We start from the raw sequence: 24,894 nt of genomic DNA, 5'->3' as shown, positions 1-24,894 counted from the left end.
GTGGTGGGCAGACCTTATGTACTTACATTACATCATTCTCTCCCCCCCCCCCCCCCCCCCAGTTCTTGACAAGTCCCTATTACAAGCTCAGACGGTCTGGAGCCCTTTGCTCCCTGGTTGACCTTCTCAGTACAATCCCAGTGCTTTGAGTCTCTCACGACTTGGGGCCGGGCGTTGACTACAGTGGTTCTCCTGATGGCTGGACGTGAGTTGGTTGGTTGTCTCAGCTCGCGGTATCTTCTTCCAACTGTTCCGGTTCGTCAGTGTGTCTTCGCTTGATTTGATCAATGAGTTTCCTGCACATCTCCCCATTCTTGGACTTAACCATATACTCCCGGTTACCTTCCTTATCCGTAACATTGCCCAGGAGCCACTTGGGCCCTTGACCATGGTTAAGCACATACACTGGGTCATTTACAGATATGTCACGTGACACTGCGGTGCAGTCGTGATACCACTGCTGGCACTGACGTCGGGTTTCGACATGATCGTTAAGGTCAGGATGGACTAGAGAGAGCCTGGTTTTGAGGCCTCTCTTTATCAATAGTTCCGCAGGCCGGACCCGGTGTGCGTGTGTGGCCTTGTCCTGTAACTGAGCAGTATGCGTGACAGGCGTGTCTGCAAGGAACCATGAGTTACGCGTTTCAGGCTCTGCTTGATGGTTTGAACAGCCCGCTCCGCTTGACCATTGGATGCGGGTTTGAATGGGTCTGACCTCACGTCTTTTATGCCATTATGTTTCACGAACTCTTGAAACTCCAGGCTCGTGAAACACGGTCCGTTGTCACTGACAACGATGTTTGGCAGACCATGTGTGGCAAACATGGCTCTCAGGTTCTCAATGGTGGCAGTGGAAGTGCTGGATGACATGATCACACATTCTATCCATTTGGAGTATGCGTCCACCACCACAAAAGACATTTTACCGAGGAAGGGGCCCGCAAAGTCTGTGTGGATTCTAGACCACGGTTTGGATGACCATGACCACAGACTAAGCGAAGCTTCCTTTGGGGTATTGCTTAACTGCATGCAAGTGCTGCACTGACGCAAGCATGACCAAGTCCGAGTCAATGCCAGGCACCCAAACATGGGACCTAGCGATGGCCTTCATCATGACAATACCGAGATGCGTACCCAGTAACTCCCGTACAAATATCGTCCTTGGGCATTACAACATAATTACCCCACAGTAAACAGTCGGGCTGGATGGAAAGCTCATCTTTGCGACAGCTGTACGGTTTGGTTTCATCATCCATTTCCTTGGGGATGGTCGACCAGTTCCCGTTAAGAACAGAATGTTTTACAACCGATAAGGCTGGTCCAGGTCTTAACTTGTTGAGCAGTGACAAGCGACCCTTCACTCTCAAAGGCATCCATGACCATGAGTGGCTTTGCGGGCATTGGCGTTTCCAGCTCCAGTGTGGGCAACGGTAACCGGCTCAATGCATCAGCGCAGTTGTCGGTGCCTGGTCTATGGCGAATGACAATCATAGGCAGATAATGTCAGCGCCGACCTCTGGATGCGGGACGACGCGTTGGTTTTGATACCTTTATGAGAACAACGAGCGGCTTATGATCGGTTTCCAGCCCGAAACGAAGCCCAAACAGGTACTGGTGCATGTTTTTTACCCCATAAACACATGCTAAAGCCTCTTTCTCTACCATACCGCAGGCTCATTTCGTCTTGGACAGGCTTCGAGACGCGTATGCAACTGGTTGTAGTTTGCTTGACTCATGGGCTTGCTGGAGTACGCAGCCGACCCCATAGTACGATGCATCACAGGTCAAAACCAGACGGTTGCATGGGTCGTACAGTACCAATAGCTTGTGGGAACATAACAGATTTCTCGCCTTCTCAAAGGCTCTGTCTTGACAAAGGGTTTGATTAGGGCAGGGAAAATGGAGTATGAGAAGAAGCTTGCAGGGAACATTAAGGTGGATTGCAAAAGTTTCTATCGGTATGTAAAGAGAAAAAGGTTAGTAAAGACAAACGTAGGTCCCCTGCAGTCAGAATCAGGGGAAGTCATAACGGGGAACAAAGAAATGGCAGACCAATTGAACAAGTACTTTGGTTCGGTATTCACTAAGGAGGACACAAACAACCTTCCGGATATAAAAGGGGTCAGAGGGTCTAGTAAGGAGGGGGAACTGAGGGAAATCTTTATTAGTCGGGAAATTGTGTTGGGGAAATTGATGGGATTGAAGGCCGATAAATCCCCAGGGCCTGATGGACTGCATCCCAGAGTACTTAAGGAGGTGGCCTTGGAAATAGCGGATGCATTGACAGTCATTTTCCAACATTCCATTGACTCTGGATCAGTTCCTATGGAGTGGAGGGTAGCCAATGTAACCCCACTTTTTAAAAAAGGAGGGAGAGAGAAAACGGAATTATAGACCGATCAGTCTGACCTCAGTAGTGGGTAAAATGATGGAATCAATTATTAAGGATGTCATAGCAGTGCATCTGGAAAATGGTGACATGATAGGTCCAAGTCAGCATGGATTTGTGAAAGGGAAATCATGCTTGACAAATCTTCTGGAATTTTTTGAGGATGTTTCCAGTAAAGTGGACAAAGGAGAACCAGTTGATGTGGTATATTTGGACTTTCAGAAGGCTTTCGACAAGGTCCCACACAAGAGATTAATGTGCAAAGTTAAAGCACATGGGATTGGGGGTAGTGTGCTGACGTGGATTGAGAACTGGTTGTCAGACAGGAAGCAAAGAGTAGGAGTAAACGGGTACTTTTCAGAATGGCAGGCAGTGACTAGTGGGGTGCCGCAAGGTTCTGTGCTGGGGCCCCAGCTGTTTACATTGTACATTAATGATTTAGACGAGGGGATTAAATGCAGTATCTCCAAATTTGCGGATGACACTAAGTTGGGTGGCAGTGTGAGCTGCGAGGAGGATGCTATTAGGCTGCAGAGTGACTTGGATAGGTTAGGTGAGTGGGAAAATGCATGGCAGATGAAGTATAATGTGGATAAATGAGGTTATCCACTTTGGTGGTAAAAACAGAGAGACAGACTATTATCTGAATGGTGACAGATTAGGAAAAGGGAAGGTGCAACAAGACCTGGGTGTCATGGTACATCAGTCATTGAAGGTTAGCATGCAGGTACAGCAGGCGGTTAAGAAAGCAAATGGCATGTTGGCCTTCATAGCGAGGGGATTTGAATACAGGGGCAGGGAGGTGTTGCTACAGTTGTACAGGGCCTTGGTGAGGCCACACCTGGAGTATTGTGTACAGTTTTGGTCTCCTCACTTGAGGAAGGACATTCTTGCTATTGAGGGAGTGCAGCGAAGATTCACCAGACTGATTCCCGGGATGGCGGGACTGACATATCAAGAAAGACTGGATCAACTGGGCTTGTATTCACTGGAGTTCAGAAGAATGAGAGGGGACCTCATAGAAACATTTAAAATTCTGACGGGTTGAGACAGGTTAGATGCAAGAAGAATGTTCCCAATGTTGGGGAAGTCCAGAACCAGGGGTCACAGTCTGAGGATAAGGGGTAAGCCATTTAGGACCGAGATGAGGAGAAACTTCTTCACCCAGAGAGTGGTGAACCTGTGGAATTCTCTACCACAGAAAGTAGTTGAGGCCAATTCACTAAATATATTCAAAAGGGAGTTAGATAACGTCCTTACTACTCGGGGGATCAAGGGTTATGGCGAGAAAGCAGGAATGGGGTACTGAAGTTTCATGTTCAGCCATGAACTCATTGAATGGCGGTGCAGGCTAGAAGGGCTGAATGGCCTGCTCCTGCACCTATTTTCTATGTTTCTATGTTTCTATGTTCACCGCACAACCAGTTGTCTCCTTTCCTGAGCAGTTTGTGCAAAGGCTCGAATACTGTGCTCAAATTGGTAAGAAGTTACCCAAGTAGTTGAGAAGACCCACAAACGAACGCAGCTCCGTCACATTCTGGGGCCTGGGCGCATTTTTGATGGCCTCTGTTTTCGCTTTTGCAGGCTTCCGTCTGCAGCAATCTTTCGTCCAAGGAATTTGACCTCTGGTGTCATGAAAACGCACTTCGAACGTTTCAGCCCGAGTCCCACTTTGTCCAGACGGCACAGAACCTCTTCCAGACTGTGCAGGTGCTCACGGTGTCATGACCTGTGACTCGGATGTCGTCTTGGAATATCACGGTCCTGCCGGATGGATTTCAATAGGCTCTCCATGTTTCTCTGAAATATGACTGCCGTCGAACGAATGCCAAAAGGGCACCGGTTGTAAATAAACAGTCCTTTGTGCGTGTTGATGCACATAAGTTTCTTTGATGATTCAACCAGTTCCTGTGTCATGTAGGCTGACGTTACATCTAATTTGGTGAACGATTTTCCCCCGGCTAGCGTTGCAATCAGGTCATCAGCTTTCGGTAGCGAGTACTGATCTTGCTTCGAAACTCGGTTGATCGCGACCTTGTAGTCTCCACAAATCCTGACCGTGTCGTCGCTCATTAACACCGGAACAATGGGGCTGGCTCAGTCATTAAATTCGACCAGTGAGATGACCCCCCTCGCGTTGCAGCCTGTCCAAATCGGGCTCGACTTTTCTCTCATCATGTGCGGGACGCCCTGGCTTTGTGATGGATGGGCCTTGCATCTGGGCCTAGATGAATCTGCACCTTGGCTCCCTTGAAGCTGCCAATTCCCGGTTCAAACAGTGAGGGAAATTTGCTCAGCACTTAAGCACACAAATCATCATCCGCTGACGACAAAGCTTTAATATCGTACCAGTTCCATTTTATTTTCTCAAGCCAATGCCTGCCGAATAACAATGGGCTGTTGCCCGGGATAATCCATAACAGTAGATCATGAACCGATCCCTCGTACGACACTCTTACTGCTGCACTACCGATCACTGGTATGAGCTCTTTGGTGTAGGTACGCAATTTCATTTATCGGACTCAGCTTGGGTCTCTCTGCCTTGGTCTCCCACAGCTTTTCGAAAGTCCTCTGGCTCATTAACCGATTGACTCACACCCGTGTCTAATTCCATGGATACCGGCAACCCGTTTAATTTTACCTCCATCATTATTGGTTGGCTCGGTGAGGAACTCACGAACGCAAAACACTTCCTCCTTGGAGCTCTCAAATGCCTCGGGCTGCACCGCCAGATCCCCGCTGGATTGATCATCATCCCCGTGGTGTGTCGCAGCTCGCTTGCTCTGCTGTGGACATGTCTGCTGAAGATGCCCCGTCTTCACACACCCTCTGCATACATACTGCCTGATGCGGCACTGATGGGGTCCGGTGATGGCCCCCGCAACGTCAACACATTGAGCTCGGATTTGCGCCCGATGGCGGGCTTTGAGCGGCTCCCAGTCTTGCAGACGCAGTTGAGTAGGCCCTGTCATGTGCAGCTCTGCCGGCCGTCAATACAATTTTGTACACAGTACTTGCCGTGGAGTTCCTGTTTTGTCGCGTTATCGGCTTCGGCTTTTCTGCGTGGACACGCAAGCCTGGGCAATGGTGATGACCTTGCTGAGGTCCGGCGTCTACGCAGCCAACCTCGTGGTTGGGCCCGACCACGAAAAAGTCACTTAGCATGTCTTCCAACGTAGACCCAAATTTTCAAGGCCCTGCAAGATGTCTCAGGTTGGCAACGAATGACGCTACATCCTGGCCTTCTGGACGAACGTGCATATAGAAGCGATATCTGGAAATGAGGATTCCTTCCGTGGGTTTAAGGTGTTCCCGAACTAGAGCACACAGTTCTTTGTAATCTTTATCTGTAGGAAGTGTGGGTGAGATCAGATTCTTGATGAGTGGATAGATCGTGGGGCCACAGAGAGTGAGAAAAACTGCCCGGCGCTTCTCTGCATCCTCGTCTTTGTGTACTGGTCAAGACGATCCGTGAAATCTCCCCAATCCTCTCTCTCATTGAATCTCTCGAGAATTCCAACAGTACTCGATCATGCTATGCTCGCCATACTTTTGCGTGGGTTTGTATTCTCGTCGCCAGTTGTTGCGTATGAAATGATACAATGAACTCCGTACTGTGAGCCAGTGACTAGGTGTAACCTGGTCAGTCTTTAATGGCTTCCAGAAATGAAGATACAAAGGACAAGTTCAGGTTATGTACCGGGCCCAGCATGAGTGTACCTGTGACCCTAGGATCTCCGATGGTAGTGCCCCCTGTTAGTGGGCAGACCTTATATACATACATTACAGTGTGCCTTCGTAACCATCTTATCTACCTAGCCGACGACCTTCAGGGATCTGTGGGCATACACTCCCAGATCCCTGTGTTCCTCTACGCTTCTCAATGTCCTACCATTTAATGTGCATTCCCTTTTCTGGTTAGCCCTCCCCAAATGCATTACCTCACACTTCTCTGGATTAAATTCCATTTGCCACTGTTTTGCCCACCTGATTGATACCTTCCTGAGGTCCACAGCTTTCTTCTTTATTATCAACCACACAGCCTGTTGAAGCAGGAGATTAGGCAGCACTTCCCACAGTATTGCCTGTTGAAATGACTGGCCACGAACACACTGGTACCAAGCCTCTCAGAAGGACACTCATGCTGCAGACGACAGATTTTGCCATACACATCAACCTTGTAATATTTGAAGGACAGCAAGTTTGACCTTCTTCCTCTTAGGCTGGTTCTTCCTTGGCTGGTGCAAGACCTCTTCTTCCTCGTGGCACCACCATGAAGTCCCAGTATAAGGTGCACATTTCAATCAGGTCAACTAATCAATCCACTCTGATGGAGAATCAGCCACTTCAAATTCAAGACTACAAACCTCCATACTCTGTACCTGTAAACAACAGAAACTTGCAAACAACTTTGTTCCCCTAAAACCACCTTCAACATTGTTCAATTCAATTCATAAGAGCAGGAGATTGCAATGCGTTTTATTCCTATCAGCACACGTGTGCACGTGAAATGATGCCGGCATTATCCCCGTGATACCTAGAGAAACGATAGATTTTTAAATTACAGTATGCTTTTTGCACAATACATCAAAGGCATGTCTTTGTACAAACGCAAACAAACCCCAGTATTTGCTGAAGCAGAAAGTATCAGCTGAAAATTACAGAAAAGTTAGAAAGACGACAACAGACTTGCAATAATCTGATGCTATCCTGCATTGAGTCCGCATTCACCGGTCACCTCTCTCTTAGACTTACATTGGTTGGCTCTCAATCCCCCAACAAATTGCATTTTTAGTATCTTTAATGTAGTAAAACATCCCAAGGTGCTTCACAGGGGCATTCGGAGACAAAATCTGACACCGAGCCAGAGAGAGATTAGGGCAGATGAACAAAAGCTTGGTCAAAGAGATAGGTTTTAAAGAGTGACTTAAGGAGGAGAGAATCAGAGGTTTAGGGAGGGAATTCCAGAGTTTAGGTCCAAGACAGCTGAAGGAACAGCCGCCAATGGTGGATCGAAGGAAACCTGATGCACAAGAGGCCAAAATTGGAGGAGCACAGCGATCTCGGGAGGGTTGTCGGTTACAAAGTTCGAGAGGAGTGAGGCCATGGAGGTCTGTGAACATAAGTTTAAGAATTTGTAATCAGAGGCGTTACTGGACCGGGAGTCAATATAGGTCAGGAAGCAGAGGGGTGATCGGCGAGTGGGACTTGGTGCGAGTTAGAATACAGACAGCAGAGTGTTGAATGAGCTCAAGTTTACAGAGGCTGGTAGATGGGAGGCCAGCCAGGAGAGCATTGGAATAGTCGACTCTGGAGGCAATGAAGGTCATGGATGAGGGTTTCAGCAGATGGGCTGGAGACGGACGATATTGCATCTCAAATCCCTCCATGGCCAACCCCCTCTACAACTCTGCATTCTTCCAACGCGGACTTTCTGTGCATCCACCACCCCACCTTTGACTGCCATTCTTCTGCTGTCTCAGCCTGAGCTTCTAGAATTTCATCCCCAGTACTCTCTGGGGCCAGAATTCAGGGCCACCACAAGCTTGGCGCACCTCCCGACTTTTTTGCGCCATCGCTGCCGCAATATTTCAAATTTCAAGCAAAAAAAAATGTCGTCCTGCGGTAAGGAGTGGCTGGAAACGCTAGTTTGCAACAGTGTGGATGGCTTGATTGAAGCGGCGTCACCACGGAGAAATTCAGCATTGTGCTAATGTGTAGTTAACGATGCAGCCAGGCCCTGATGAGGGAAGGAGTTGGGTTGCAGGATGGCTGGTGCTCATGGACCAAGGAGGGCAAGCAGATTTACTGATGCGGAGCTCGAGACCCTCACGCAGGCTGTCGAGGGCAGGAGGAGACTGATTTATCCGGATGTGGGTAAGGCCTTAAACAATGGACGGAAGGAGATTGCTGGGAAGGTTTCTGGGATCTCCATTCATAACCGGACTTCCACCAACTGCTCACTTTGCATCTGCGAGCCTCTCCAACATTCTCTTATTTCCCATCTTCACTGTTTAGTCACTGAAGCAGCATTATACGTGTGGTGTGTGTGTATATAGATATATACATTATATCCCCTAACACCCCCTCACGGCAGCCCTTCTCCCATTTATGCTTGCAGATGAGAGACCAAGTGGCAGCACTGGCAGCACACCCAGCACAGTGCAGAGTGAAGAAAGACCGCAGACCAGTTGGAGGCCTGGATGAGACCCTTCCTAACATCCCTACAGAGATGTCAAATGAGAGCAGTGACAACATTGAGGGGTCAAGCCCTGGTGACAGTGTGGAGCACACTCCATCGTTTGGGGATGTGACTGATGAGGACGAGGAAGAGGACACTGATGGCACCAACAAGTCACTGCTTCTACCCACACGCACCAGCTGAGATACTGAGAGTGCGCGGTCGGATATAGTTGAGGTAGTACAGGGGTCTGCACTGAGTGTTGTTATAGTCAACATCTTCACTGAAGCGTACGAAAGCATGGGCTTTACACTAAACATCCGTAAGACAAAAGGTCCTCCATCAACCTGACCCGCCCCACAGCACTGCCCCCCACTCATCAAAATCCACGGCGCGGCCCTGGACAACATAGACCATTTTCCATACCTCGGGAGCCTATTATCAACAAGGGCAGACATCGATGACGAGATTCAACACCGTCTCCAGTGTGCCAGCGCAGCCTTCGACCGCCTGAGGAAAAGAGTGTTCGAAGATCAGTCCCTCAAATCTGCCACCAAGCTCATGGTCTACAGTGCTGTAGTGATACCCGCCCTCTTGTATGGCTCAGATATGGACCATATATTAGTAGGCACCTCAAATCGCTGGAGAAATACCACTAATGATGTCTCTGCAAGATCCTACAAATCCCCTGGGAGGACAGACGCACCAACATTAGCGTCCTCGACCAGGCCAACATCCCCAGCATCGAAGCACTGACCACACTCGACCAGCTCTGCTGGGCAGGCCACATTGTTCGTATGTCTGACACAAGACTCCCAAAGCAAGCGCTCTACTCGGAAGTCCTACACGGCAAGCGAACCCAAGATGGGCAGAGGAAACGTTTCAAGGGCAGCCTCAAAGCCTCCTTGATAAAATGCAACATCCCCACCGACACCCGGGAGTCCCTGGACAAAGACCGCCCAAAGTGGAGGAAGTGCATCCAGGAGGGCGTGAGCACCTCGAGTCTCGTCAACGAGAGCATGCAGAAAACAAGTGCAGGCAGCGGAAGGAGCGTGCGGCAAACCAGTCCCACCCACCCTTTCCTTCAACGACTGTCTGCCCCACCGGTGAGAGACTCTAATTCCCATATTGGACTGTTCAGTCACCGAATAATTCAGTTTTAGAGTGGAAGCAAGTCTTCCTGGTGACAGATTAGGAAAAGGGGAGGTGCAAAGAGACCTGGGTGTCATGGTACATCAGTCATTGAAGGTTGGCATGCAGGTGCAGCAGGCGGTTAAGAAAGCAAATGGCATGTTGGCCTTCATAGCAAGGGGATTTGAGTACAGGGGCAGGGAGGTGTTGCTACAGTTGTACAGGGCATTGGTGAGGCCACACCTGGAGTATTGTGTACAGTTTTGGTCTCCTAACCTGAGGAAGGACATTCTTGCTATTGAGGGAGTGCAGCGAAGGTTCACCAGACTGATTCCCGGGATGGCGGGACTGACCTATCAAGAAAGACTGGATCAACTGGGCTTGTATTCACTGGAGTTCAGAAGAATGAGAGGGGACCTCATAGAAACATTTAAAATTCTGACGGGGTTAGACAGGTTAGATGCAGGAAGAATGTTCCCAATGTTGGGGAAGTCCAGAACCAGAGGTCACAGTCTAAGGATAAAGGGGTAAGCCATTTAGGACCGAGATGCGGAGGAACTTCTTCACCCAGAGAGTGGTGAACCTGTGGAATTCTCTACCACAGAAAGTTGTTGAGGCCAATTCACTAAATATATTCAAAAAGGAGTTAGATGAGATCCTTACTACTAGGGGGATCAAGGGGTATGGCGAGAAAGCAGGAATGGGGTACTGAAGTTGAATGTTCAGCCATGAACTCATTGAATGGCGGTGCAGGCTAGAAGGGCCGAATGGCCTACTCCTGCACCTATTTTCTATGTTTCTATGTTTCCTCGATTTTGAGGGATTGCCGATGATGATGATGATGATGATGCACCGGAGCCTAGCAGGCTGCAGCATGGTGACTGGGCGAGGCAACCTCAGGTGCCACCTCTCCCGGGGGAGGGGGGGGAAAAAAAAAAGAGGAGAACTCAGATGATGCCATCGATGTTGCGGTTTACGAAAGGGTGGAGGCCATTCATTCCCAGATGTTGGGGGCACAGACAAGAGTGTGGAGGAGTCCGCGATCCGCATAGTCAAAAGCTCTGCGCGCACCATGGAGCCCATCATTTCCAGTGTGCAGGCGATGGTGGACTCCTAGATTGTCCATGCGGATCCAGCTGTATGCCACAATCTGCAGGTAATGTGGCAGCTGCCATTTCAGCACAGGCATGAGGGAACGAGCACATCAGTGCTGGATTGGAGAGGAGGACCATGGCCTTGGAAGCTCAGAATGCTCATGCACTCTGGGCAACAGACCACAGAGTGTCCTACTGCTGCCATGGAGTGTCAACCTGCTGCCATGTCTGCTGGCTTTGTGATTCTGGTTGCTCTCATGCAGTCTCAGCTCAATGCCACCCGACACCTATTTTCTATGTTTCCATGTTGCGTTTGTGGCTGGGTCCAACACGGGCCATGGGGGAGCTTCTGGTGTCGCGCCACAGCACCGATCTGAGCTCCCTCAGCTTGGTGGTGTTGGTAATATGTCACCCCCGGTGAGTGACTCAGGCTTCTCGGACCAGGATCCTGATGATGTACTCTCTCAGGATCACACCATTCCTGGCCCCAGACCTACCACTCCGCCATTGCCTCCACACATGGCCTTGCCCAAGCCAAGCTGGACTGAACCCTCCCAGGAGGGTGGTGACCTGTCTGCACCCAGACCTTCTTGGGCCAAAGCTGGTCGAGGGCGTCAGAGAAGGACATCTGCAGCTTCCACACAAGAAACACAGCAGCCTTCCCAGACTCATGATGGAAACACTTCGGCGTAGCAGGATAGGCACAGGCATGAGGTGTTATTTTGTCTCAGTTTCTTGTACTGTTTTTTGTGGTTTTGTCTTTTTTGCACTGACTTGGATCATGTCATAAATCTTTAATTTTTGCACAGATATCTGGGCAGGTGTATCATTTGAGTCTCGTCAATTCTGTGCGAAGGCTCTCATTGGGATGGCCATGGAAAATAGGAGCTGAAGGGGATGGGATTCTGTGAGTCGAGCAGCAATGAGATGTGTCTGCACCTCCCTTGCAGGGTTGCGATAGCAACGACGCCTCCTGGTTGGGTGGAGACAGGGATCATCCTCCTCCTCCTCCTCCTCATCAGGTGGTACTGCTGGCTCTATGTCCAGTGGCTGGCCCCTCATGACGGCCAGATTGTGCAGCATGCAGCAGACCACTACGAATATGGAGACCCGTTGAGGAGAGTACCGCAAGGCGCCACCAGACCAGTCCAGGCAACGGAACCTCTGTTTGAGGATCCCAATGCAGTGCTCGATGATGTACCTAGTGCCAGAATGAGCGTCATTGTACGCATGCTCGGCCGCTGTCCTGGGGTTCCGTAATGGAGTCAGCAGCCAAGTTGACAGGAGGATGTCCCTTGTCGCCAAGCAGCCATCCACAATCCTGATTTGGTCCGGTGAAGAGGGCGGGCACACAGGTCTGGTGCAGAATGAAGGGATCATGGCTGCTGCCTGGATACTTGGCATCAACTGCCAGGATCCTTCGCTGGTGGTCACACACAAGCTGCACATTGTGGAAGTGGAATCCCTTCCTATTCTGAAGAGTTTGGCATGGGATTGTGGCGCCTTCAGGCCAATGTGTGTGCAGTCGATTTTAATCAACTAAGTTTCTAATCCAGTCTCATTGAAGTTTTAGGGATGGAAGAAAATTTACAAGTATTATTCCCCAACAACATCTAGAGAAGAATACATGACATCAAAATTATACCCCTCACCCACATTTACCTTGAAGATTACAAAATATCCCCCAGTTCCTACAAAATTTGTATTTTATATGTTTTTCCTCGCGTGTTAGCAATTTCGTAAAATAAACTGGAATGCAAAATACAAATTTTCCAGGGTACACCACAAGCCCAAAGTTCACATATTTTTACATTTTTTAAAGCTCGAACAACATAACCATATCATTTTATCTGTGCACAGTCCTAATTCATTAATGCGCTATTCCCACTTGACACCAAAAGTGAATTGTAAAATGCATTCTTGATGGAATGCTGTGGTTTTCCTCCCACCAAACGGCTCTATTTTTGGAAGTGGTCATGCAATGAGAGACAGAAAGTTGCATTTGAGTGCCTCACAATTTCTCTCACATATCTCAAGTGATTTGGATATAATGGTTAAGGGCAAAGATTTATGGAGGCAGAATTAATTTTTCCTCATAAGATCAACAAACATCCCATTAATAATTTTTGGTTAAGGAAGGCATATTGGCTGGGATACCAGGAGAAGCCCCTGCTGTTCTTCAAATAATGCCAGTGCCATGAGACCGCTAATGTGCATCTAAATTACCAGCAGGTAAAAAACATTGAATTATATTTCAAAAAACACCTGCAACAATGTACCACTTCTTCAGCACTGCACTGTAATCCTAAATTGAGTGAAGTACTGAAATCTGATATCTATGAGAGCTACTAACCGAGCCAAGCTGACACTTCAGCGCTTGTCAAAGTGAGAATACTGCAGAATTATGAATTAAAATCCACATCTGTTACAGTAATAATTTCAGTGCCTGGATGCCCATTAACAAGGGAAAACTCCAGACTTCTTGGCACATTAAACATGAATACATTAGTAAACTGTGGCTCAGTTGGTGGCACTTTTCGCCGTCAGAAGTATTCCAGATACTTGAGCATAAAATCTCAGCTGACACTCCAGTGCAGTGCTGAGGGAATGCTTCACTGTTCGAAATGCCGTCTTTCAGATGAGATGTTAAACCGAGGCCCCGGTCTGCTCTTTCAAGCGGCTATAAAAGATCTCATGACACTATTTTGAAGAGGAGCAGGGGAGTTCTCCTCGGTGTCCTGGTCACTGTATATCCCTCAACCAACACCCAGAAACAGGTAATCGTCAGTTTCACATTCATGTTTGTGGGACCTTGCTGTGTGCAAATTGGCTGCCACATTTTCTACATGACAACAGTGACTATACTTCAAAAGTACTTCATGGTCTGTAAAGTGTTTTAGGAAGTCCTGAAGGACACTATGTAAATGCAAGTCTTTCTTTTTAAACAATTTCATTTGTTATTCTTTTGTCTTTCAAGGTCACTGAACTCTGATCTATTTACTACTGGTACAAAGATTGCTGGCGAAAATTTAGTGATGCTCAGGAGGTATTAATGACATTCTTTAAAAAGGATACAAAATTCAAAAATGTTAAATACATCACACCTCCCAATTAGTATTCAGCACAGTTGCAGAATTTCATTGGGGAGACATTCAGTAGTTAATTGCTCACTGGTTTCAGTAAAGTGGAGATGGAGCTCTCCCATTTTGCCTCTTCCTTCAGGAGGATGAGTGGATTTTTGTGTTTTTTTCGTTTCTTTCTTTTGAATTTTCACTTTTTTGTTAATGTTATTGAGAATTTTCATCCCATGCGGCAGCTAAGTTTGCAACATCAAAGTTGTCCAAAAAGCAAACATGTTTTAGACTGTATTATTACTAGGACTGTTAAATACAACACCAAGAGTACTATATTTGCACTATACAAGGTTTTGATATATCTATGTTTTGAATATTATTCCAGTTTTGGCCCATTCCTGGTGAAGGACATTAAAGCTGCAGGACCAGGATGATGCCAAATATTGGAGTTCTTATCTTATCAGGACAGGCTCCAAGAGTCAGGGTTATTTAGCTGTGAGAAATGTCGGCTTAGAAGAGATGTGACTGAGGTTTTTTTTTTTAAATGATAAAATAATTGGATATATTCCACTCACAGGTTTTTTTGAAATGAAGAGGGATGGCAAGAGTAGAAGTAATGCATTTTATGTAACTGTAACTTTGCTGAAGAGTGCAGAAATGATACAAAGATGTTGGCTAACAATTCCAAAAGAGGCTCCAAGTCTACCTCTCAAAAAGGCAGATTATTTACACAAATAGTTCAGTTTGTTCAAACTTCGAAATAGGCAAAATACACACAGGTATGTGATAATACTGGCCCAGAAATCCCGGTCGGCTGATTCCCACACGCGATCGGGTAAAAAACTTAAGAAGCGCACTTACCTAAAGCTGCTGCACCCACGAGAGTTCCCGGTCCCGAGGCCTCCACTGACTGTGGGTCGGAACACGTGCACGGGGCTGGAGCTGCAGTCACATGGCTCAGGGCAGCCAATCAGGTAAAGTATATACTCATTCATAATAATGGGAACTCTGTTAAATTGGAGTTCCCATTATTATGAGAAATCCCACCCACCCCCAAAACAATAAAAAATACACTACAAATTTAACATTAATTTAAATGAGTTATTAATTTAAAAAAATTAAACATTTTTAAAACGTTTTTAAAATTAGGCTTTAAAATAAATTTAACGTAGTGGGCAGGGTTTTTAAAAAGTGGGTTTTTTTATTTTATTTTTTATGCTTGAAGTGTGTTTTAAAACTGTTACGCCTGTCAAAGTAAGCTATGCTAAAAGGTTTCAATACATTTGCTGGGCAAGATATGGGTAAATACCGCAACCTTGCCCATGCAAATGTCCTCGCTCCTGAGATACAGAAGGTCTGTCAAGCTCCAGCTTGACAGATCTGAAAAGCTGGTTCTCAGCACATGCTTTTACGATGCCTTCCTCGGTCCATACACACTCAATATGGACCCGGGAGGCTGGAATTTCTGCCCCAGTATAATTCATTCATCTCAGGAACTCTGCAGAGCAAGGCAGTTTACAATGTTCCAGAGTTTATACTGCACAACTAAGAACATTTTTAAGAAGACTGCAAACAATATTGCTCGTACAAGTATATTATTATAGGGATATTATTTACATCAAATAGAAGTTTTCCCATTAATGATTGAGGGTGAAGCCACAGCATTGCAGAGTGAACTAAGGGGCCATAAATATGGGTCTCAATTTTCCCCAATGCCGTTTTTTGGCAGCACTGCAAGAGTTACATTCGTATATTTTGGCCCCGACAACTCCAAAAAAAAAATAGCTACCACGTTTCCCCATTATATTTTTTTGAAATTGCCGCCGTGCAGCCTGTCCTTTAGCTTCGGGGGTTGGAGCCTAATGTCTGTGCCGAAAAAAATCAATGTGCCTTCTGCGCATGCGCGGCGGGGGGGGAAAAAGGACGTTTTTGACGTGACTGCTAAGGGCCCGCATGCCAAGTACAGCTCCCGGTCTGCATTCAGCCATTTTTAAAGAGCCAGTTGTGTGTGAGAACTTTAATTCTCTTTGGAAAAATCGGAGCTGCAATACGGCTCAAGGACCAAGAATTTCTTACAGGATGAAGTGGAGGCACTGGTTACTGTAAGTGAGGCCAGATGGCATGAGCTGGACACCAGCAGAGATCACATAAAAGTTTCACCAAAAGAAATGAAGAAAGGCTGGAACCAACTTGCAGAAGATTACTGTGCAATGGTGACCACCCCGAGCTCTGGAGGGCAGTGCAAAAAGTGGCAGGACCTTGGTCAAGTAGTTAGTGTAAGAAATATTTTCATTTATTCAATGGAATTGCAATTGTAAACGTGACCGTCTGTATGTACCAACCAGCAGAAAGACACCCTCTCTAAAAAGTTATATTTTCATCTTTGCAGAGGAAGGTGGCATACAACAAACGGGAAAGAACTCGAACAGGAGGAGGCCCTGAAAATCTGTACCCACTGACACCCTTGAAAGACAGGGTCGCTGCTTTGATGGGTCCTGCCTGGAGAAAAGCAACCACCACTGCACAAGCTGGGCCCACACTCGAGGGAAAGGGCAAGTCCTTCAAATTCCAGAGTCTGGCTTTGCTAAATGTTAAGTTCTGTGTGGGCTAGCCCTGCTTCGGTTCACGGGGATGTCTCCGTCAGCTACGCTTTGGTTGATGCAATGTGCTACCATTCATCGTGGTCCTTCAAATCAGCCTGCTGCCTGCGCTGTGAGCCTACTCATGCCACCCTGCCCCCTCCTCTGCTGCTAACCATTTGTCTGTTATGTTATATTTTGCAGAACTTGAGGCCAACCCTGACGATACAGAAGAAGATTCAGACATGGATGAGCCTGAAGGGGAGAACATCTTCCAATCCCACCTTCCAGACCAAGAGCATGAGGGTGAGGGGGAGATGATGAATGAAGCCCCGCTGTTGTACTCACTCTGGAGGAGGTGCAAGTGCCACCCATTGAGGTGGCAGCCCCTTTCCTGCGTGGTACGAGTATTGGTGGGACATTCCATGGTTTCCAAAGCTGGGGATTCCAATGGGGGGCAGCGAAGCACACCCAGGGCCCCACCATCTGAGGCTGCGCGTCCCAGTGGGATGCAGCAAGCCACACCCAGGGCAAGATGGGGGAGGGGAGCTCAACAGTGCTTTCCTGAGGTGCAGGGTGTAACAGATGGGGTTCAGATGATGGCAATAAGTGGGGAGAGCATTGACCTTACACGATCACTCCTGGACACCATCAGTGGGATGGGTGATGAGATATTGGGACTGTCAGGAGAAGTAACAACACTCACGAGAAATGGGAACACTGTCCAGGAACATGAGAGAGAGAATGTTGCAGGTAGTTGAGACACTGTCAGGGCACAAGGGAGCGAATGTCAGAGTTGGCTGCTGCAATAAGGGAACACGCCCAGACCCCGCGCCCATTGACAGAATCAACTGCCACTCCCACTCCAATCCCCAGACCAGCTTCTGAAGACCTGGCCTTCTACATTACCGCCTGCACCCCCTCCCCCCCAAAGAAGTGTGCCTTACACGAAACGTTTGAAAGAATAAGCTTGGTCCCAACCCGAGAAACACTGCGCCACCGCCTGCGGGCAGGGGTGGAGTCAACAAGACCAAGCGCAGCTGGCGGTCTTAGAAGAAAGTGGAGGAGAGATGGGTGCAGCCTTTCTTTGCTGCTGTTGTTACTGTTCTCAAATTAAAAGTTTTTTGCAAGTTATATAAATTTACAATTTTAAAAGTTTGTAAGTGATCATAATTGAAAACTTTAAAGCTTGATAACTTAACTTTAATAAAAAATTTTCTTGTAAGTACAAACAAGTGTTAAACTTTTGAATAAAATATATTTTAAATTATAACTGAATCATTTCCATTAACACAACATTACGGAACAGGTCCAAACAGTAAACATGGTCCATTTGGAATGGTTGCCGCTGAGCCTTCAGATGGCAATGTGTTCAAAGATGAGCTGCTCGCGCAAGGCTCGAGCAATCGTTAAAGGGGCACAACGACCCACCCTCCTCCGCCGTCGTGCTCCGGGTTCAGGTACTCGCATGGCTTCCTCGTCCTCTGCATGTTCCTCCTCATCAACATCCACTCTCTCCTAAGGTGGGTCTTCTATTACCAGCTGCTGCTGCCTCATGATGGCTAAGTTATGCAGCATGCAGCACATAACAGTGAACTGACCAACAGTCTCAGGGGAGTATTGCAAGTAGCCTCCGGAATGGTCCAGGCATCAGAAACGCTGTTTCAAGATGCCAATGGTCCTCTCTATTATGCTGTGCATCGCAATGTGCGACATGTTGTATTCCCGGTCAGTTTCCGTCCGGGTTACACGTAGAGGCGTCATGAGCCAGGTGGCGAGGCCGCACCCTTTCGTCTCCCGTAGCCAGCTCTGCCCTTCTAGCTGCTGCTGAAACATGGCAGATATAGCGCTCTCGCGTAGTATGAACCCGCATCATGGGTGCTCTCAGTGTACCTTGCATCAACTGACATGATGCGATGCATATCATCACACGAGCTGCACATTAACAGAGTGGAAGCCTTTTCTGTCCTGTACATCTTGGAATCCTCCAAAGGTGCTCACAAGACGATGTGGGTACAATCAATGCAGCCCTGTACCTTTGGGAAGCCAGCAATCCTGGAGAAGTCCACAGCCCTTTCATGCATCGCCTGGGCAGTCATGGGAACTTTATGTAGTCATTCCTCCGGGCATATAGTGCAGCAATCACCTGCCGAATGCCGATGTGTTGCATGTTGAGAAATAGCGCGCACATCCCCAGTTGTGGCCTGGAACGATTCAGATGCATAGAATGAAAGTGCAGCTGTAACCTTTACTTCAACTGACAAAGCAGTCCTCCTGACTGTTAAGTATGGAAGAACTCCACAAGACTGAGAGATAAAACTGATGTGACCTTAAGTTTCTTTAATACAACTCGAGTGCCTAAGCAGCATGGCAGACAACCTTTTATACTCCCTTGCACGAGGTATGCAGGTGACCCTTGGGCCTCCAACAGTTGCGACCTCTGGTGGCAAGTCTTACAGTTACAATGTTTACATACATAACACTGACGCTTCTAGGTTGCAGGTCTGCTTTTACTAACTCACAGATCTTAGTTACAACTTTGTTGCGGAAACGCAGCCTTCCCAAACAGTCTGCATCATTCAGGTGCAGGTTTGAATGCCTGTCTTGATATTCTTGACATGGGCAAGGCCTCCTGCCCATCATCCTTCATGCTCTGGTTCTTTATGCAATGACATCGAATCAATTGTCTCCTCCGCAGCACCATCATGCAGAAGGCTTGCACGAGGTATGGCATTGACAGTATTGCCCCCATGATTAAATTGTACCTTTGCAAGAAGCTCAAAACAGCAGGCAGGACAAGCTTCTTTGTTGTCTCTCTCCCCAAGGTAGACACCCTAGTATGGACCACACCCAGGTCTGGGCATGCGCAATAGGCCTGCTTAAATCCCCGGCTTCATTTGATGGTGCTGCATCGTGTAAGGGTTCTCATCCTTTCAGTACGGCTTCCATCCCTGCCCTCCCCTCTGGGCTTCTTTTGATGCTGCTGCATCGTGTAAGCCTTCTCGTGGCTTCAGTTCGGCTTCCAGTCCCCTGCCCCCCGGCTTCTTTTGAAGCCGAGCCCCAAACCAGTGTCTGGGCGAGGGACCGAATCTGCCGAGGGACGCTCCAACCCTCGAGCCCGGTTTGGGGACGTTCGGTGATGGCGTGGCACTTTGAAAAAAATGCAAAATTAAAGAATTGCATTCAACTTCCATTTTCGGCATTTTAAGTTTGAAAATATTAAGCTTCATGATGCAGATTTAATGTGTTCTTGACCCCCTCCAAATCTTCGCATAAAAACAATGGTGTCTTTCTGCACCGATTTTTTGATGTGCGCTGGTTTTTCTTGAGTGCCCAGAAGGTTTTTTGGGAGTGGTCACATACACATACATAGGAGAAATGTAAGCTGGCCAAACCTGCATAATTGTGAAAAACTGGCGCAGACATCAAATTACGCTCCCTGTGACGCAAAAAAAACGAACCTAAAAAAAATCATAACTGAGTTACGCTGCGCACAATCTTTGGGGAAACTTGGATTTAAAAAATTTAAGCCAAAAAAAACGGCGCAAATCACTGGGGAAAATTGAGGCCACGGGGAGAACAGGTGGTCAAGAAACCTAACCATATTTTTTTTTTAATAAGATCTCTTCCAAACAGTTTCTCTGCATAAGTTGATACGTATTTTGTATATGCTTATTTTTAAATAATCCAAGTTTGTTTTTGCATTCTCACAACTGATGGTACTGTATTCAAATCATAAACATCAACTTGCATAGTTAGAAGCCTTACCTTTAGAAGTATAGAGGAAGGAAGCTGATTTATATTCGGTGGCTCAGATTCCACTCTCAAGTCTTGAAGATTTTCATGGGGATCAAGTTCATTGTCTTTAGGTCCCAAAGGGGACACTGGACGTTGCAGCAGAGAAGAGCAGTCACCCATGTTACCCTGAAGCCCCACGTTAGTGCATTCTGCTGTGGAAGTAGGCAAAGTACATACAGGTACCGGATGCTGTGCTATGTCATTATTTAAATCAGTCTCAGGAACTCCTTCAACTGCAGAACGAGGCAGTTTGCAAGGCGTACACGTTTGTACTCCAGCACATTTACGTTTGCAAACTGGCATCTCGGAATAATCGGACGAGACTGTTCTAAACAGAGGTGGCCCAATCAGTTTTGCTGGAACACTGGAAAGTAAATTCTTGCCCTGTTCTTCCCAGATAGCAAGATCCTTGGATGAAAGAAGAAACTTAGCGCACTCCTCCGTAGTGGTCAGTGCAGCGTATCGGTCCGCTAGTTTGGATGCACTTTCGAACTGATCCTCATCAAGAGCAGAAGTATTGTGAACTATGAAGCACAACATACAAGGTCCACGAAGAAAGCAGTTCTTTCTAACTTTCCGTCTTCTTTTCTTCATATGCTTACCATTTTTTGAAAGAAAATGGCCCATATAGAAGACTCTCAACCTTCTCCAATATTATGTTCCTATGAAAAAAAAAATCGAAAGTGAAAAGTACTAAAATTGCACCCTGCTAATTTGATAAAAACAAATCTCTGAATGTTTTTGTCACCGCCATTGCTTTTCTATATGCAGCATTTGGTGTTATGCACGTACTAAACTGAGAGTACAATAGCATTAACTGTTTTGTATTAACAAATTACAGTGTAAATTCATAGTAAAAAAAAAAGAGTAATTCTATTCCATGAGAAAAAGATAACTTTAAGAACACTGATATACTAAACTGACATGACAGCGGCTTCCTAAAGTTCACTTACAAAACTCAAAATTGCTCTATTGCATAGCAGCTCAATATGTTGCTGACTGCTACAGTACTTCACCATTCAAAAATCTGAAAGTTGAGAGACAAACTTGATGCAGTGAGCTTACTTTCTACTTCATACATTTTTAGAATTACATTTCCACTGTAACTACTTTATGAACACATTATGGATCAGATATTTACTGTCAATAAAATTAATGGTACAAGTAGACTTGTATCACCAGGTTCTCACGATTGCAATTTTAAACCCTTTCAACACAACCACCCCACCCGAGACCACCACCAAGTTGACATTCTGCTCAAATCTTCTCCTTTCCAGACAGAAAAAAAACTTTTGTAGAGATACAGCATTGAGACAGAACACAAAACATTAGTATTTCAAAATTAAAAACATATCAATCCTTTATCAAGATTTAATTGCATCCATAAAATCTGACAACATTCCATAATACAAATTTACTTAATTTAATTAATCTGTCTTCCTAAAAACAGATGCAAATCATCTATATCCGAGACAGCAGTTTGCATCCATAATAATTCGAACAATAAACTTCTGATAAAAGATATGATGCCAGTGGTGGTGGTTGGGGTGAGGTGGGTGTAATGAGAATGGGAAAGCAGCAAGTAGAAGCCAACTGTTTCCCAGGCAGAAAAAGGAGGATAAAATATAAGAAATCTCTCTTCTGGTCACTCGCTCACCTCCTAGCATCAATACTACAGAGCAGCACTGACAGACACCTGGGAGAAGGTAATATACCCAGCCTTTCAGCTAGGAAATGGTGCAAGGCATGACCTAGAGAGAGAAGAAAAAATAAATTAAAACATTCAATCAACAGAGATTTGAGTAATTCTTCATGAACAGTTGGCCCTAGTCATGCTCGTTTCCGTAGCCCACATGTGTCGCAATATTATAGATTTTTAGCTACCTATGTATTATATATTGTATCTCAATCCATCTTCAACTAACGATCCATTTCTAAGTTTCCATTCTGGTCTACAGGTGGATGAATATGTCACCACTACTCAAATCCATGTTGCTTTCTTGAATCCATTCACAACACCAAAACCATCCTGGTCAAAAGCAGCAACAATATCATAGCTTGCAACGCACAGATCTCATCCATCACGTCACCTTCGTGGTCCACCACAGTGGCACAATCCTCTCATGCTTCCATTCTGGTCTGTCCCACTATCACCAACACATATCCCATGGTGGTTTCTCTTTCCATACACAAACAGTCTTCTCTCGTGTGCTCCAAGATTCTGTGCTTGGCTCCCTTCTACTCCTTATATACATGCTTCCTCTGCATGAGAAGCATGGGGTCGGTTTCTATATTACATAACCATAGAAACATAGAAAATAGGAGCAGTAGTAGACCGTTCAGCCCTTCGAGTCTGCACCGCCATTCATTATGATCATAGCTCATCTTCTATCTCAACATATTCCCGCTTTTTCCCCATACTCTTTGATGCCTTTTGTTTCTGGAAATCTATCTATCTCCCTCTTAAATATATTCAGTGACTTGGCCTCCACAGCCTTCTGTGGTAGAGAATTCCACAGGTTCACCACCCTCCGAGTGAAGAAATTTCTCCTCATCTCGGTCCTAAATTTCCTACCCCGTATCCTGAGACTGTGACCCCTTGTTCGAGACTTCCCAGCCAGGGGAAACATCCTCCCCGCATCCAGTCTGTCCAACCCTGTCAGAATGTTATACGTTTCAATGAGATCCCCTCTCATTCTTCTAAACTCTCGTGAATACAGGCCTAGTTGACCCAATCTCTCCTCTTACGACAATCCTGCCATTGCAGGAATCAGTCTGGTGAACCTTCGTTGCACTCCCTCTATGGCAAGTATATCCTTTCATCGGTAAGGAGACAAAAGCTGCATACAATATTCCAGGTGCGATCTCACCAAGGCCCTGTATAACTGTACTAAGACATCCTTGCTCCTGTACTCAAATCCTCTTGCAATGAAGGCCAACATACCATTTGCCTTCCTAACTGCTTGCTGCACCTGCATGTTTGCTTTCAATAACTGGTGTACAAAAACACCCAGGTCCCTCTATACATCAACACTTCCCAAGCCATCACCATTTAAATAATACTTTGTCTTTATGTTTTTCCTACCAAAGTGGATAACTTCACATTTATCCACGTTATACTGCATCTGCCACGTGTTTGCCCACTCACTCTATCTAAATTGCCTTGCAGCGTCTTTGCATCCTCCTCACAACTTACAATCCCACCTAGTTTTGTGTCGTCAGCAAACTTGGAAATATTACATTTGGTTCCCTCATCCAAATCATTTATATATATTGTGAATAGCTGGGCCCCAAGCACTGATCCCTGTGGTACCCCACTAATCACTGCCCGCCACCCCGAAAAAGAGCTGTTTATTCCTACTCTCTGTTTCCTGTCAGTTAACCAATTTCCAATCCATGCCAGTATATTACCCCCAATCCTATGTGCTTTAATTTTGCACACTAACCTCTTATGTGGGACTTTATCAAAAGCCTTCTGAAAATCCAAATACACTACATCCACTGGTTCTCCCTTATCTATTCTATCAGTTACATCCTCAAAATCTCCAGTCGGTTTGTCAAACATGATTTTCCTTTCATAAATCCATGTTGACATTGTTTAATCCTGTTAATATTATCTAAGTGTCCCGTTATCACATCCTTTATAATAGACTCCAGCATTTTCTCTACTACTGATGTTAGGCTAACTGGTCTGAAGTTCCCTGTTTTCTCTCCCCCCCTTTTTTAAATAATGGGGTTACATTTGCCACCCTCCAATCTGCAGGAACTGTTCCATGATCTATAGAATTTTGGAAGATGACAACCAATGCATCTACTATTTCCATGGTTACCTCTTTTAGTACTCTGGATGCAGATCAGCGGGTCCTGGGGATTTATTGGCCTTCAACCTTATTCGTTTCTAAAACACTATTTTCTTACGAATAATCATTTCCTTTAATTCCTCTTGCTCACTAGACCCTTGGTTCCCTAGCATTTCTGGGATGTTATTTGTGTCCTCTTCCGAAGACAGAACCGAAGTATTTATTTAATTATTCTGCCATTTCCTTGTTCCACATTACAAATTCTCCCGTTTCTGACTGTAAAGGACCTACATTTGTCCTCACTAATCTTTTTCTTTTTACGTACTTGAAGAAACTTTTGCAGTCGGTTTTCATGTTCCTTGCAAGTTTACTCTCATACTCTATTTTTCCCCTCTTAAATCAATCTCTTGGTCCTTTTTTGCTGAATTCTAAATTACTCCCAATCCTCAGGCTTGCTACTTTTTCTGCCAACTTTGTATAACTCCTCTTTGAATCCAATGCAGGTTGAGCGTCCGAAATCCGGAGTTCCAAAATTCAGAATGTTCCAGAATCCGGACACCGGGCCGATCCGTGGTGGGGTCTTCTGGAAACCGGAAGATGTTCCAAAATCCGAACTCCCCCCGCCTCGGCGGCCCGACCTCGCCCCGGCCCAACCTCTCCCGGCCCTCGGCGGCCCGACCTCGTCCCGGCCCTTGGCGGCCCAACCTCGCCGCAACTTCGCCCGTCCGACCTCGCTCTGGCTCCGGCTTCCTCCGGCCCCAGCTGCCCCCCTTCTCCCCCCGCCACCTCAGCTGCCAGACCTCACCTACCTCGATCCAGGCAAAGACGTTCCAAAATCCGGAACGGCC

At 46.4% G+C, this 24,894-nt stretch overlaps 1 protein-coding gene across 9 annotated transcripts in view; it reads right to left on the bottom strand.

The window, feature by feature from the left end:
* Positions 1–24,894, bottom strand: part of fbxl17 (F-box and leucine-rich repeat protein 17) — a 1,396,933-nt gene that overhangs the window by 1,148,978 nt on the left and 223,061 nt on the right. For all 9 annotated transcript variants that reach the window (XM_070884143.1, XM_070884142.1, XM_070884147.1 and 6 more), the window contains 2 exons: positions 21,904–21,997; positions 20,217–20,908 (listed from right to left, as the gene is read on the bottom strand). In XM_070884143.1, the coding sequence (XP_070740244.1) occupies positions 20,217–20,873 (657 nt within the window). In that variant the 5' untranslated portion in view covers positions 20,874–20,908; positions 21,904–21,997. The remainder of the gene's footprint in view (positions 1–20,216; positions 20,909–21,903; positions 21,998–24,894) is intronic.

Source organism: Pristiophorus japonicus, chromosome 1, assembly GCF_044704955.1.
Source record: "Pristiophorus japonicus isolate sPriJap1 chromosome 1, sPriJap1.hap1, whole genome shotgun sequence".
Lineage (NCBI taxonomy): Eukaryota > Metazoa > Chordata > Chondrichthyes > Pristiophoridae > Pristiophorus > Pristiophorus japonicus.
Note: the sequence above shows the minus strand (reverse complement) of the source record. Positions and strands in the feature narration are given on the sequence as shown.